The sequence below is a fragment of the Patiria miniata genome, unplaced genomic scaffold (assembly GCF_015706575.1).
Source record: "Patiria miniata isolate m_02_andy unplaced genomic scaffold, ASM1570657v1 HiC_scaffold_29, whole genome shotgun sequence".
Lineage (NCBI taxonomy): Eukaryota > Metazoa > Echinodermata > Asteroidea > Valvatida > Asterinidae > Patiria > Patiria miniata.
Genome location: NW_024037068.1, coordinates 15,543,126 through 15,559,259, shown reverse-complemented (window position 1 = coordinate 15,559,259; position 16,134 = coordinate 15,543,126). Strand labels below are relative to the sequence as shown.

Sequence of the window (16,134 nt, the reverse complement as noted above, 5' to 3'; positions counted from 1 at the left end):
CTTCTTAATGCAGTCATCCTCCTAGAGTGATAATGAATAGCAAACTAACCCAACAAATAAAAAAAAATGAAAGGATCTAGCAAGATTAGGATTATCAAATAGCTGAATGATATTACGTCACATTTTGATTCCTTAAATTTACTATTGGTGCTCCTTAGGAGTTGGTGTACAGACAGGGTCATCCCCCAAGCTCGTAAGTACATCGCTAATTCCATGGGAGCCAGATACGCAGACCCAGTCATCTTAGACTTGGAGAAGACGTGGGAGGAAGGTGACATCAGGACGCCTCTCATCTGCTTCCTGTCCATGGGCAGCGACCCCACCAACCAGATTGAAGGACTCGCTAAGAAACTCAAAGTTGGTAGGTCGGATGTATCAATTGCCAAGTGTATATCCATTACTTGTGGGGTGCTGTGGTCCAGTGGTTACGGTGTTCGACTCGTGTGCCGTGGTACACGGGTTCGAATCCTGACCGTGGGAACATGGTGCTTGCGCTCCTGAGCAAGGCACTTTACCATTATTGCTTCGTCCTTCGGATGGGACGTGAAGCCGTAGGTCCCGTGTGTTGTGTAATGCACGTTAAAGAACCCAGTAACACTTATCGCCAAGAGAAGGGGTTTGCCCCGGTGTTTCTGGCAGTGGCTGCTTAATGCACCGCAGCACCTTGTAAACCATTATAAAGGTGGGACATAATGGTTCTCATATTTCTCATGTACTTCATTTACCTGTCTCTAATAATAGACATAATTTCCAGCGCCTTGAGTACCTAATTGTTGGTAGATACGTGCGCTATATAAGACTTTGGTATTATTATTATTTATTATTATTACTTCTACCGGAATGATACGTGTATCTTGTTTTTGTTTTTTCTGGTTTGAGTAAACTTACAATAGACTATTTTATTAATTACAAACCTGTAATACTTTGGATGAAAACTATAGATCTATGTTGAACTTTAGCCCTTGTACCGTCCCAAACTGCCCTGCCTGTTGATACTCCTCATACCGCCCCAAACCGTCCAGCACTCTTTATTGATTCATCGAGGAGTAAATCGCCAGGTGCCCGGCAGATGAGCGTTCTGACGCGGAATCACTTTTCAAAAAAATTGCATTGAAAGGCGTCAATGTTCCCCCACGCATATATTATGAGTCCAATGTTCCCCCACGTATTAATAATCGTACAAATTTGAAATTTGTCACATGTATTAAATATAATTTTTGGAGCAACGTGTGTTAATTTCTGACGGATATGTTAAGATTTCATTCAAAGAGAGGCAGTTTTCTGCATATGCCCTTTTGCTCGGAACATTTTGGTGATGACGCGTTCGCGCATAAGGGCGTATGCGCATATGCCCTTCTGCCAGGCACACGACGAAACACAATGTAATACACATGCTAAAGGATCAATTACACTAGCAGCTGATTTTTTACGCCAATGTGGAAATTTACACAAATCGTCTGTGCATGTGTTCAATGTAATTTTGGGTTTTTTTTGTTTCTATCAGAATGTAGAGCTATCTCCATGGGTCAGGGACAGGAAGTTCATGCCAGGAGATTAGTGGCACAGTCCATGGCTGGGGTAAGTAGCAATGTATAATCGGACATCAGCTTCCCCTTAATTCAGCTTTAGAGGTACAATGCATCATTTGTAATTTGTGCATTGTGTTCGTTTGAAGCAACAAAAGTGCTCAGAATCTAAAGAAGGGTGCTGAACAACTAACCTGATGAAGTTTCAGCTCAGTGAATGCTGTATATTCCGAAAAAACAATATTCTAAGATCTTGATTTCAAATCAAAAGTTGCCGAGTCATGTTTGGAATTGGGCCTCAATTCAGCATCCGAGACATGTTCTCACTGAGCCGATTGCAGCTACGCGATGTCGCGCACTGAACCGACGAATTATAGCAAATGCGCGCACGTGTGCGTCGTGTCAACACTTGCGCGCGCTTCGCCAAATTAAAAATGAACTACTAATGGAAACTTCCAACGATGCGCCTTTAGACGCATCGTTTGAAAGGCATTTTTTCATTGTTTTCTTCAAAATAACAGCTTGCCAGAAAGAGTTATTTCACAGGGAGTTTAGTCCCATTACTATCTGTAAACCAAGTATGCTTTTCAACAATAATTATGTCAGTTACTTAATTAGCTGCAAATGATGGACTGTAGCTTTAAGGTCAGTCTGCATTTAAATCACACTTGTCTTTGGCTGGCAGTAACACATGTTGCTGTGGACCAATCTGAGCACACTATCAATTCTATCATGAAAGCCTCCTTCAATGGTGAAAGCATTGTGCTTAGCTATTGTTCAGATAATCCGTCATGGGACAGTTGCTTTGTACAATAGCATGTACAATGGTTTCTCCATTGAAGGGGGCCTCGTGAGTGTACAGTGATCATGTGTCTGGATTCAGCTATTGGAAGTGGCCTCAGTCACTGCGGGCAAGGACCATTAGTCGACTAGTGGTTGATTTGTGACGTACCTTACGCCTGCGCACTGATAGCAACGTGCGAACGTCTCTAGTCAAACGCTGGTCAAAATGTCATCGCAAAACTCTTGGATCCTGGCTCCCAGCTGTACGTTATGAATGGGCGCGGCTATTGGTTACCAGGGATGCAACCAGCCCCAGTAGGTTGGTTCCAAATAGTCGACTAGCGTAGTCCACCACCGTCGACTAGACAGAGTTCGGGCTAACTTTAGTCGAACTATGGTTAACCAACAGTCAACAATAGTTCTTGCGCGAACTTGCCCTAGATTGGTGCGTGTAATTCGAAGCCGTAGCCAAGTAAATTGGATGCGGCAATAAGAAAATTCAAAATTTGGTAAATGGATTTGGACTCGTCCAAATTTTAAGATGCAAAATAAAGTACTCCTAATGCCTTGCAGGGAGGTTGGGTGCTACTACAGAACTGTCATCTTGGTCTGGACTTCATGGATGAGCTACTGGAGACAGTGACGACTCATGAACCAGTACATGAGACATTCAGAGTCTGGATCACCACGGAGGAACACCCACAGTTCCCAATCAGTCTCCTGCAGGTAAACACATACCCGAACTCCCACACCCTCCTAAGTTCATAAGAATTGTCTTCTAAGTATTGCTAGAAAAGTATTTTTTTGGGGGTGACACTCTAAAATAGCATGGGTGCTGTGGTCCAGTGGTTACGGTGTTCGACTCGTGTGCTGTGGTGCATTGGTTCGAATCCTGACCGTGGGAACATGATGCTTGTGCTCTTGAGCAAGGCACTTTACCATTATTGCTTCGTCCTTCGGATGGGACGTAAAGCCATAGGTCACGTGTGTTGTGTAATGCACGTAAAAGAACCCAGTTACACTTATCGCTAAGAGAAGAGGTTTGCCCTGGTGTTTCTGGCAGTGGCTGCAATATGCGCCGCAGCATCTTGTAAACCATTATAAGGTGCTACATAATGGGTCTCATATTTCTCATAAAAAACTTTATTTACCTTTCTTTAATAATAGACATATTGTCCAGCACCTTGAGTACCTAATTGTTGGTAGATACGTGCGCTATATAAGACTCCGGTATTATTATTATTATTATTATTATTACAACACATCTTTAAGATCGTCTTGTGTGTTTCCTTCAGTCCTCCATCAAGTTCACCAATGAGCCTCCTCAAGGCGTCAAGGCGGGACTGAAGCGCACCTTTGCAGCCATCACCCAGGATCAGTTAGACATCAGTAATCAACCGCAGTGGAAACCAATGCTGTATGCTGTGGCATTCCTCCATACAACCGTACAGGTATCCTGCCAAAATGTCTTACCTCTCACAATTAGCATCATTTTTTTTTCAAATGTCTTTGTTCAATTTGAGTAAAGGAAGAGCTTATTGGACATTTTTTTTTTTTGGGGGGGGGGAGGTATTTTTGTTTTTGTTTCGTTTCTTCCCCAGGCTGGAAAATGCATGTGCCTGATACGTCTGTCTTGATCCTGTCTCTCTGCCGCATAACAGGCATGCAACAGGGAAGTCACAAACAAAAGAGGAAATTTAAATCTTCCCAAGACTTTGTACAGTGTTTTTCTATTTTTAATGGAACACATGGGAAGTTGTAAAAGAGGAAATCAGCTAATTCGAGGAAAAGTTGCATGCCTGGTATAATATGCGCCCGGCTATTGGTAACCAGCGTTTGCTCGTACCCACCGCCCAAACGGCGCTGGGAAGGGCTAATCTCCTTCACAAAATTTTGTGAAGGAAGCTGGTCCTGAATTATCAACTAAACCGACTATAGAGAGCTAATTGTCTACCTATGGCTAATCCCAGTTCTTGCTCAAACTTGCTCTGTTTTTTTTCCCCAAACTGTTAACAGGAGCGTCGCAAGTTTGGTCCTCTAGGCTGGAACATCCCATATGAGTTCAACTCAGCTGATCAGACAGCCAGTGTGCAGTTCATTCAGAATCACCTGGATGATATGGATCCTAAGAAGGTATGAGAATAGCTAAGATTTTTAATTTTTTTATGTTGTCAATTTTTAATTTCCATCAGATTAATAGTTAAAAGACGGAAGTGTGACCTAGTGGTTAGGGTTCGTGACGTTAATTTTTAATTTCCATCATATTAATAGTGAAAAGAGGGAAGTGTGGCCTAGTGGTTAGGGTTTGTGACGTTATTTTTTTTAATTTCCATCATATTAATAGTGAAAAGACGGAAGTGTGATCCAGCTGCTGGCCATACTGTGTCCTTGAGCAATCCACTTTACCCCAACTTGCCTCTCTATCTCCCCCTGCGTGTATAAAATGGGTACCGGCATTAGCTGGGGAGTAACCTGTGATGGACTAGCATCCCATCCAGGGGGAATAGAAGTATTCTCAGTCACTTCATGCCAAGGAAACCGGAGATAAATGCCGGCCTGAAGGGCCATAGTGGCACGAGTCATACTTTACTTGCACTAGCTAGCTTATGACATGTGTGGCCGGAGCATGCAGTGCAGCATTGGGGAGATGAGCATTATTTCGCCCAAGTACAAAGTGGATGAGGCTTATTGCCAGTTATGTATTATCATCTTGGTCGTTATTGAATTCATTGGTTGCTTTCTACAGGGAGTGTCCTGGAACACAGTACGCTACATGCTGGGTGAGGTGCAGTATGGTGGAAGAGTGACTGATGACTACGACAAACGCCTTCTCAATACATTCGCCAAGGTGTGTATAGGCAATAACAGCAATCTACTCAAATGGTCATTACTTTTACTCTACCGGACGGCATGTAACCGAGTTCTTATGTTCACATAAGTCCTGTCAGATGTAAACCACACATCAATTCACAGGTCTGGTCACGAGCAGGGATGTAGTCGAGTCCACTGTCCCTTGTGAGTGCACTTGTATCATAGACTTGTGATGGACTAGCCCGCATCCCTGGTCAGGAGTAACAGCTGATGAACAATAACCAAGCAATGTCTTTGTCACAGTTCAGTCTACATTGCTGGACCGAGCCCAGTCTAATGTGGCTTTCTTAGATGTAGGTAGCTCTCCAGCACTTAACTGGGTCGTCATTCGTCACTCAAATTCTGATGGGAGGCAGGTGGCTCTGGACAATGACGCACATACATTGGGGATAGCCTGACTGTTTGATCATGGAGCTATAAAAAAAAGGCTCCATGATATGATCAAGGACAAACCATGCACTGCCGCCGTATGTGCGAACATATTTTTTATGGTGGTTAACTGATTGAGAAACCATTATCTCAGTAAGGTGCTCATGAATACGAACCAGTGAATCCCGGGTTCCCGAAAGCCACATTAGACTGGGCTCGGTCCAGTAATGTTGACTTTGGACTGGGTGACTTTTGATTGACTTGTAATGGACTTTATCACAACATGTACAATAATCGGTAATTTTATCATCATAGGTGTGGTTTGGAGAGCACATGTTTGCAGACACCTTCAAGTTCTACACGGGGTACACCATCCCTAAGTGTAAGACATTACAGGAGTATCATGAGTTTATTGACAAGCTGCCATTGACTGACACACCAGAGGTCTTTGGGTTGCATCCCAATGCAGACATCACGTAAGTCACTCACACATGACATTTGAGTGCCAGAATTTAACCCCAAACATCTGGTGTGGTTTTTTGGGGGCGAAAAGAGGGACAATTAGTGGAGAACATAAACTAGCTGTATCAGTAAAGGGTCTTCAGTTTATTAAATGAAAGGTATGTGCTCGCCAGAGCCCCTCTGAATTTGTGCCATGCTGTGGTTATTTAACAATTGTTGACTGCTGTGATGTGGGATAGACGTTTTTAACACCCGAGGGATAGACGTTTTTAACACCCGCATAGCACCCGAGTAGTATGCGCCCCGAGGGGTTTAAAACGGCATATCCCATATCACAGCAGTCAACAATTGTTTTGTTATATCGTGCCAATAAGTCAAAAAGATATTAAAAGGGTTGTAACTTACTGTGTGAGAAATAAATAAACCACTGTGATACAACCTTTGATAACTGAAAGTTTGATGTTCTGGGGACATGAGACTGAGCAGTTGACGCTGCAGTTCTCATTGTGCGAAGCTAGCACGCCGTCATGTTCCATATGTGCATGCAAAGTGCGCAATGAACGCAGTGCGATATATCACTGATCTCCACGTAAAAATGGATATAAGTGTGTGACATGCATCTACGTGGCTGTTCTAGACCAATGAAAGTACAGTATCCAAGCATAATATAACAATAAAGATTATCGAATAGATGATCCTCAACAATTCTCAAGTTACATATCAAGAATGGAGCATGCAAATTTCTCATGGAAACCTCTCTTGTCAATTTGTGATCTTACAGGTATCAGAGCAACACCGGTATCGAGGTACTGAACACCATCTTGAACATTCAGCCCAAGGATGTCGGAGGAGGAGGCGGTGAGACTAGAGAGACCACCGTCTTCAAGATGGCTGAAGATATGCTGAGTAAACTACCACCTGATTATAAACCACATGAGGTACGTTGAAAAACATGATGATACACCTCTTGGCCTTGTGGCATATATATAGGACACAAAAAACAATGTACGTTATTCTGTGTTCCACTTGTGCTAATAACATGAATAGTGTGCGTTTCGTTATCAACTCCTATCTTTTTTCCTCTCCAGTATTAACCGCAACTTGTTGCTACCTTCAAAGCTGATCTTTTTGGTGACTTTTTTTGCTTCAAAGGTTCTTTTAAAACTGGATGCTTTTAAAGAGGTTGTGGAATGCTGGAAGACATTTCCGTCATTTTTCGGGTATATATGTAGCCTAAGGTGTGATGAAATAAAAATGACTATTGTGTCTGTCATGAAATGAATACAAAAGGCACTTTTGAGAGCTGTTTTTTTAGGTCCTGTTTCGACCCGAACGTGCAATTTGTGTAAAAGTCGTCGTTGGGGGCAGCAAACAAAACATAGTAAATCGTGACGTAATAAACAGGACTCCCGATGCAGCGTAGTATAAACGAGTCCTGTTTATTACGTCACGATTTACTATGTTTTGTTTGCTGCCCCGAACGATGACTTTTACACAAATTGCACGTTCGGGTCGAAACAGGACCTAAAAAACTACATATACCCGAAAAAAGACGGAAATGTCTTCGAGCATTCCACAACCTCTTTAATATATTTAGAGCCTGTTGGAAAAATAACCTGATCTGGATCCATAAGACAAAATTTAATAGCCCATTTTGTGCACACTCATCTCATTAAGCCGTGTCTCTCCAAGAAATTGGCACCAAGATTTTCCTTAACAATTAACATTGTTTCCATGACTTGCAGGTGCGAGCGCGTCTGGTCAAGATGGGAGCCCTGTCATCCATGAATATCTTCCTGCGTCAGGAGATCGATCGTATGCAGCGTATCATCAGCCTGGTCCGTAGCACACTCACTGATCTCAAACTGGCTATCGAAGGAACTATCATCATGAGTGAGGTAGGTTGAACAAGCTTGTTCATCTGTGGAGGACACAGCTAGTACCCAGCCAGGAAGGGCCAGTGGTCCACCGATGGTGCACTTATGGCAAAAAGGGTGGCCCACCATCAACAAACACAGGTGTCTAGCCAGCGTCCTTGCTCATCGGTTTACTGGTGGCCCACTGGTGGCAAAGTAACGACAATTCATTACTGGACCGAGCCCAGTCTAATGTGGCTTTCTTAGATGTAGGTAGCTCTCCAGCACTTAACTGGCTCGTCACTCGTCACGCAAATTCTGATGGGTGGCAGGTGGCTCTGGACAACGACTGCACATGCATTGGGGATAGCCTGACTGTATGATCATGGAGCTATAAAATAAAAGGCTCCATGGAATGATCAAGGACAAACCATGCACTGCCGCCGTATATGCGAACATATTTATGGTCGTTAACTGATTGAAAAGCCATTATCTCAGTATCGCAAAATCCACATTAGACTGGGCTCGGTCCAGTAATTTATCGGTGGGTCACCATACCAGCGGTGAGCCAGCGGTCGACGATCGGCACTCCTGTAGAATATCAGTGGCTTACCACTGGTGAGCCTCTGGATACTAGTTAATGCACGGCAGTGGTTTGACGGCAGCCTACCAATAGTAGTGAGTTTCATTTTTCACCTCGTGAGGGATCAAGTGGGCCACTGGCATCCCACTGGCGGCTGCTGATCCCACCGGTGATGTCCTGATATCACCGGCGGCCCGCTGGCCCTTGCTGGCTTGGTATTGTATTAATGGATGAAGGTCATTTAATTGGGGGTCGACCCGATGTTCCCAAATACCTATGTTCCCCCAAAATTTTTAGGGTTAATTAGGGTGAGGGTAAGGGTTATAGGGTTAGGTGGGGAACATAGGTATTGGGTAACATACAGGTATGCACCCCTTTAATTGGGCGTGGCATATGTTGTGATTATTGAAGCATTGAGGCTGAAATTAATTGCTGCTTATCATTGCTTGCAAGTTTACTTTCTACATTGTCTTATTACAAGTTTACTTTCTACATTGTCTTATTACAAGTTAACTTTCTACATTGTGTTATTACATGTATATATAGAATCTACGTGATGCTCTTGATAACATGTACGATGCCAGAGTGCCTGCCCTATGGAGGAAGCTATCCTGGGAGTCATCTACTCTAGGCTTCTGGTTCACTGAGTTACTGGAGAGGAACAGTCAGTTCTCCTCCTGGTGCTTTGAAGGTAGACCCACTGTCTTCTGGATGACTGGATTCTTCAACCCGCAAGGTTGGTTTAAGTTTAACTGAGTGCCGATATGTAAGGAGTAGAAACAAAATAATTGCTAATTGTACAAGATGTGCTTAGTTCAAGAGCCACTAAAAATTTCAGTATGCTTTATGCAGCAACTCTACATTTGCCTGCCTCTTGTTGCTTTCAATTTTGTTTTTCTGCTTAAGAATCACAGATTTGTATTTTATTTCAACAATTTATTTTAGTGTCTTCAAAGCCTTAAAAAATAGTGTTCCCATTGGGTGGAATGCTCCCAGTGAGTCAGAGCAAGTGGTGTTCCCATTCCAACGTTCCAAGTCTTAAGATGTCTTATTATAATTAAGTTAACACGATGCATATATTTCAGGATTTCTGACCGCGATGCGTCAAGAGGTGACCAGAGCACACAAGGGCTGGGCCTTGGATTCGGTCACTCTGCATAATGATGTACTCAAAGCCTTCAAAGAAGAACTCACATCCCCTCCAACTGTAAGTAGATACACTGACCAACTCACCCCGTCTCATTTCAATCCTGGTTCAATAGAGTACAGAAGTGAATACGTGTATCATGCACACATGTGTAAAAGACATTAGCGCGTGATTCAGCCCATGAACCAACACGTGCACGTACTCCATTCGCTTGCACTACACTTCACGGTTCTAAATGCAGGCATGCAACTTTTCCTCGGATCAGCTGATTTCCTCTTTTTTCACTTCCAATGTGTGCCATTGAAAATAGAAAAACACCGTACAAAGTCTTGGAAAGATTAGAATTTCCTCTTTTTTTTGTGACTTCCCTGTTGCATGCCTGTAAATGACGTCACACTTCGGTACTCTATTTACACACATTTCATCATCATCATCATCATCGATTGACCGCAACTTGCGCTTGTGTCGGGCACGATGATGGACGCTGTTGAAATGACTACATCAGATGCTGGCTGGAATATTTTGCCTTTTGCGAAAATCAAAATTTTCAGCAAAAATAATCCCGGCGCGAAGTGGTCAAACTCAAACTGATACCAAAACAAATGGCAAACACAAACCCCTGGATGAGGAAAGTTAAACCTAGAGTAGGAAATCACCTGGTTAATCAGACAGTCATTTAGGGGATTAGGGATTGATTGTTCCCCTTGATTACTTCAGGATTACACTTTCCTGAATCACCAGAAATAAAGTGATGAGCTTAATGTTTGATGTAACAGGAAGTCAAATTGGGTTTTTGCTCTTCATGTTACAGGAAGGAGTGTACATCCATGGTTTATACCTTGACGGTGCTGCCTGGGATCGTAAGAATTGCAAACTGATCGACCCCACCCCTAAGGTCCTCTTTGTCAACCTGCCGGTGGTCCACATGTTTGCCATCAACTCAACAGCACCCAAGGATCCACGTCTCTATCAGTGTCCCGTCTACAAGAAACCACAGCGTACTGACTTGACGTACATCACTCCCATATGGCTCAAGACCACACCGAATCCTGATCACTGGACCCTCAGGGGTGTGGCTTTACTCTGCGATATCAAGTAGAACCTGGTTCCTTAGATATAAGTTCCTTCTAGTTCACACAAGTTCCATTGAGTAGAACTTGGTTCTAATTGTTAGATATCAGTTCCGTCAAGTGAATACTGGTTTTAATAACTGCACAATGTTCAGGGGTTTGGCTATTTACTCTGTGATATCAAGTAGAACCTGGTTCTCCAGATATAAGTTCCTTCTAGTTCACACAAGTTCCATTGAGTAGAACTTGGTTCAAATTGTTAGATATCGGTTCTGTCAAGTGAATAATCAGGTTTTAATAACTGCACAATGTTCGGGGGTTTGGCTATTTACTCTGTTACATCAAGTAGAACCTATAGATATTTGGGTATTAGTTCCTTCTAGTTCACACAAGTTCCGTTGAGAAGAAACTGGTTCCAATTGTTAGATAGTAGTTCCCTCAGGTGAATACTGGTTTAAAAAAAAATGGCTCAATTGCACATTGTTCAAAGTGAAACAAAAATTGAAGCCCATTTTGAAATTGCAAGTTCTTTGAAATTCCTTTTGTATTATTTGTTCCATTAATTATTTATTTGTATTATTATAGTTACATTGAATCTTTCTCAAGCAATTTCCCTCGTTCAAGGCAGACGTTTCTGTATCTGTTCATTGAATTTTTAAAATTTCAATTGAATGAATTTTTAATTGATTCATAAAGGTCTCGTTGGTTTTGACAAAAATAAAATGAAGAGATTTTCCCGCATGAAAAGTGATTTCTTTGCCAGCCTTCGAAAAAAAGGTAGTTAATAACCCATATTAAGTAACACTGCTATCTTTGAAGTTACTTTATCCAAAAAAAATTACATGGTAAAACAGTTCAAAAGGATTTCATTTGAATTTCAAACTCCCCCTATCAGATCACAACTATGCTGTTTACTGCGCTTTCTTTTGCTATCAAATGGATGGCAGTATAAAGATATTATAAGGTATTTTAAAGTTATCGAATTTCTGATATTGATATCTTCATTACATCGTACAGCAACGCCAAGATAAAGAACATGCCCAAATGTTTGTTTTCAAATTGTTTTGCTTAAGTTTGTTACACTTCTTGTTAAGAATTTTAACCTATTTTGGAACTTGCCATTTACATGTAATTGGTTTTGGTTTTTGATTGAAATTAAAATAAAATTTCCTGTTTAAGATGATGCAGTTTGATTTGTGACAATTCATTCAAGTAATTAATTGTACATGTATTTCCATTTGTGGCTTTCTGGGTTTTACAGGAATATTTGAATTGCTCAGAATTAAAATGGTTATATACACATAAACACTGTTTGCAAATTTTCTTTTGAATGTCATATCTGCCCCAAACTCGAGTGGGAATGTGTTTTATGGCCCTTTGGCATCTTCCCTGCAAGTTTCAAGGATTTTCATTTTTTGGCCAAAAGTAAATAAAAATGGAAAGGGGTTAGCCTTACATTTTAACTCAAATTCGGCCAAAAACTGTCATTTCTCCAAATAGGGCACAAATTCTTTTAGATGCAAGAGGAGCATCAAATAATTCTAAAACACCCATAATTTTGAAGATTTTTGCCAAAATCATTGAATTATTGAGAAAAAAATTCATATTTTTGACTGAAATTTTCCCATATTTTCTGAGCAAGTTTTCTTTTGAACGGCACATCTGTCCCAAAATCGAGTGGGAATGTGTTTTATGGCCCTTTGGCATCTTCCCTGCAAGTTTCAAGGATTTTCAGGTTTTTTTGGCCAAAAATGAAGAAATTGCAAGGGGTTAGCCTTACATTTTAACTCAAATTTGGCAAAAAAATTGTCATTTCTCCAAATAGGGCACAAATTCTTTTAGATGCAAAAGGAGCATCAAATAATACTAAAACACCCATAAATTTGAAGATTTTTGCCAAAATCATTGAATAATTGAGAAAAAAAAAATCATATTTTTGACTGAAATTTTCCCATATTTTCTGAGCAAGTTTTCTTTTGAATGTCACATTTGTGCCAAACTCGAAGGGGAATGTGTTTAAGGGCCCTTTGGCATCTTCCCTGCAAGTTTCAAAGATTTTCATTTTTTGGCCAAAAGTGAAGAAATTGCAAGGGGTTAGCCTTACATTTTAACTCAAATTCGGCCAAAAATTGTCATTTCTCCAAATAGGGCACAAATTCTTTTAGATGCAAGAGGAGCATCAAATAATACTAAAACACCCATAATTTTGAAGATTTTTGCCAAAATCATTGAATTATTGAGAAAAAAAAATCATATTTTTGACTGAAATTTTCCCATATTTTCTGAGAAAGTTTTCTTTTGAATGGCACATCTGTCCCAAACTCGAAGGGGAATGTGTTTTAGGGCCCTTTGGCATTTTCCCTGCAAGTTTCAAAGATTTTCATTTTTTGGCCAAAGGTGAAGAAATTGCAAGGGGTTAGCCTTACATTTTAACTCAAATTCGGCCAAAAATTGTCATTTCTCAAATAGGGCACAAATTCTTTTAGATGCAAGAGGAGCATCAAATAATACTAAAACACCCATAATTTTGAAGATTTTTGCCAAAATCATTGAATTATTGAGAAAAAAAATCATATTTTGGACTGAAATTTTCCCATATTTTCTGAGCAAGTTTTCTTTTGAATGTCACATTTGTGCCAAACTCGAAGGGGAATGTGTTTAAGGGCCCTCTGGCATTTTCCCTGCAAGTTTCAAAGATTTTCATTTTTTGGCCAAAAGTGAAGAAATTGCAAGGTGTTAGCCTTACATTTTAACTTGAATTCGGCCAAAAATTGTCATTTTTCCAAATACGGCCCAAATTCTTTTAGATGCAAGAGGAGCATCAAATAATACTGAAACACCCATAATTTTGAAGATTTTTTGCCAAAAATCATTGAATTATTGAGAAAAAAAATCATATTTTAGACTGAAATTTTCCCAAATTTTCTGAGCAAGTTTTCTTTTGAACGTCACATCTGTCGCAAACTCGAGTTGGAATGTGTTTTATGGCCCTTTGGCATCTTCCCTGCAAGTTTCAAGGATTTTCAGGTTTTTTTGGCCAAAAGTGAAGAAATTGCAAGGGGTTAGCCTTACATTTTAACTCAAATTTGGCAAAAAAATTGTCATTTCTCCAAATAGGGCACAAATTCTTTTAGATGCAAAAGGAGCATCAAATAATACTAAAACACCCATAAATTTGAAGATTTTTGCCAAAATCATTGAATAATTGAGAAAAAAAAATCATATTTTTGACTGAAATTTTCCCATATTTTCTGGGCAAGTTTTCTTTTGAATGTCACATTTGTGCCAAACTCGAAGGGGAATGTGTTTTAGGGCCCTTTGGCACTTTCCCTGCAAGTTTCAAAGATTTTCATTTTTTGGCCAAAAGTGAAGAAATTGCAAGGGGTTAGCCTTACATTTTAACTCAAATTCGGCCAAAAATTGTCATTTCTCAAATAGGGCACAAATTCTTTTAGATGCAAGAGGAGCATCAAATAATACTAAAACACCCATAATTTTGAAGATTTTTGCCAAAATCATTGAATTATTGAGAAAAAAAATCATATTTTGGACTGAAATTTTCCCATATTTTCTGAGCAAGTTTTCTTTTGAATGTCACATTTGTGCCAAACTCGAAGGGGAATGTGTTTAAGGGCCCTCTGGCATTTTCCCTGCAAGTTTCAAAGATTTTCATTTTTTGGCCAAAAGTGAAGAAATTGCAAGGTGTTAGCCTTACATTTTAACTTGAATTCGGCCAAAAATTGTCATTTTTCCAAATACGGCCCAAATTCTTTTAGATGCAAGAGGAGCATCAAATAATACTGAAACACCCATAATTTTGAAGATTTTTTGCCAAAAATCATTGAATTATTGAGAAAAAAAATCATATTTTAGACTGAAATTTTCCCAAATTTTCTGAGCAAGTTTTCTTTTGAACGTCACATCTGTCGCAAACTCGAGTTGGAATGTGTTTTATGGCCCTTTGGCATCTTCCCTGCAAGTTTCAAGGATTTTCAGGTTTTTTTGGCCAAAAGTGAAGAAATTGCAAGGGGTTAGCCTTACATTTTAACTCAAATTTGGCAAAAAAATTGTCATTTCTCCAAATAGGGCACAAATTCTTTTAGATGCAAAAGGAGCATCAAATAATACTAAAACACCCATAAATTTGAAGATTTTTGCCAAAATCATTGAATAATTGAGAAAAAAAAATCATATTTTTGACTGAAATTTTCCCATATTTTCTGGGCAAGTTTTCTTTTGAATGTCACATTTGTGCCAAACTCGAAGGGGAATGTGTTTTAGGGCCCTTTGGCACTTTCCCTGCAAGTTTCAAAGATTTTCATTTTTTGGCCAAAAGTGAAGAAATTGCAAGGGGTTAGCCTTACATTTTAACTCAAATTCGGCCAAAAATTGTCATTTCTCAAATAGGGCACAAATTCTTTTAGATGCAAGAGGAGCATCAAATAATACTAAAACACCCATAATTTTGAAGATTTTTGCCAAAATCATTGAATTATTGAGAAAAAAAATCATATTTTGGACTGAAATTTTCCCATATTTTCTGAGCAAGTTTTCTTTTGAATGTCACATTTGTGCCAAACTCGAAGGGGAATGTGTTTAAGGGCCCTCTGGCATTTTCCCTGCAAGTTTCAAAGATTTTCATTTTTTGGCCAAAAGTGAAGAAATTGCAAGGTGTTAGCCTTACATTTTAACTTGAATTCGGCCAAAAATTGTCATTTTTCCAAATACGGCCCAAATTCTTTTAGATGCAAGAGGAGCATCAAATAATACTGAAACACCCATAATTTTGAAGATTTTTTGCCAAAAATCATTGAATTATTGAGAAAAAAAATCATATTTTAGACTGAAATTTTCCCAAATTTTCTGAGCAAGTTTTCTTTTGAACGTCACATCTGTCGCAAACTCGAGTTGGAATGTGTTTTATGGCCCTTTGGCATCTTCCCTGCAAGTTTCAAGGATTTTCAGGTTTTTTTGGCCAAAAGTGAAGAAATTGCAAGGGGTTAGCCTTACATTTTAACTCAAATTTGGCAAAAAAATTGTCATTTCTCCAAATAGGGCACAAATTCTTTTAGATGCAAAAGGAGCATCAAATAATACTAAAACACCCATAAATTTGAAGATTTTTGCCAAAATCATTGAATAATTGAGAAAAAAAAAAATCATATTTTTGACTGAAATTTTCCCATATTTTCTGGGCAAGTTTTCTTTTGAATGTCACATTTGTGCCAAACTCGAAGGGGAATGTGTTTTAGGGCCCTTTGGCACTTTCCCTGCAAGTTTCAAAGATTTTCATTTTTTGGCCAAAAGTGAAGAAATTGCAAGGGGTAAGCCTTACATTTTAACTCAAATTCGGCCAAAAATTGTCATTTCTCAAATAGGGCACAAATTCTTTTAGATGCAAGAGGAGCATCAAATAATACTAAAACACCCATAATTTTGAAGATTTTTGCCAAAATCATTGAATTAT

General features: G+C 39.8%; 1 protein-coding gene across 2 annotated transcripts in view; it reads left to right on the top strand.

Annotated features, from left to right (window-relative positions):
* LOC119735419 (dynein heavy chain 8, axonemal-like) overlaps positions 1–11,850 on the top strand; it is a 146,375-nt gene extending 134,525 nt beyond the window's left edge. The window contains exons 76-87 of one of the 2 annotated variants that reach the window (XM_038209120.1): positions 159–361; positions 1,505–1,578; positions 2,883–3,035; positions 3,605–3,760; positions 4,326–4,442; positions 5,056–5,157; positions 5,865–6,025; positions 6,793–6,949; positions 7,757–7,909; positions 8,997–9,186; positions 9,536–9,657; positions 10,409–11,850. In XM_038209120.1, coding sequence (XP_038065048.1) covers positions 159–361; positions 1,505–1,578; positions 2,883–3,035; positions 3,605–3,760; positions 4,326–4,442; positions 5,056–5,157; positions 5,865–6,025; positions 6,793–6,949; positions 7,757–7,909; positions 8,997–9,186; positions 9,536–9,657; positions 10,409–10,696 — 1,876 coding nt within the window. In that variant the 3' untranslated portion in view covers positions 10,697–11,850. The remainder of the gene's footprint in view (positions 1–158; positions 362–1,504; positions 1,579–2,882; positions 3,036–3,604; positions 3,761–4,325; positions 4,443–5,055; positions 5,158–5,864; positions 6,026–6,792; positions 6,950–7,756; positions 7,910–8,996; positions 9,187–9,535; positions 9,658–10,408) is intronic. The other variant, XM_038209121.1, reaches the window with a different exon arrangement.
* Positions 11,851–16,134: the final 4,284 nt, after the last annotated feature.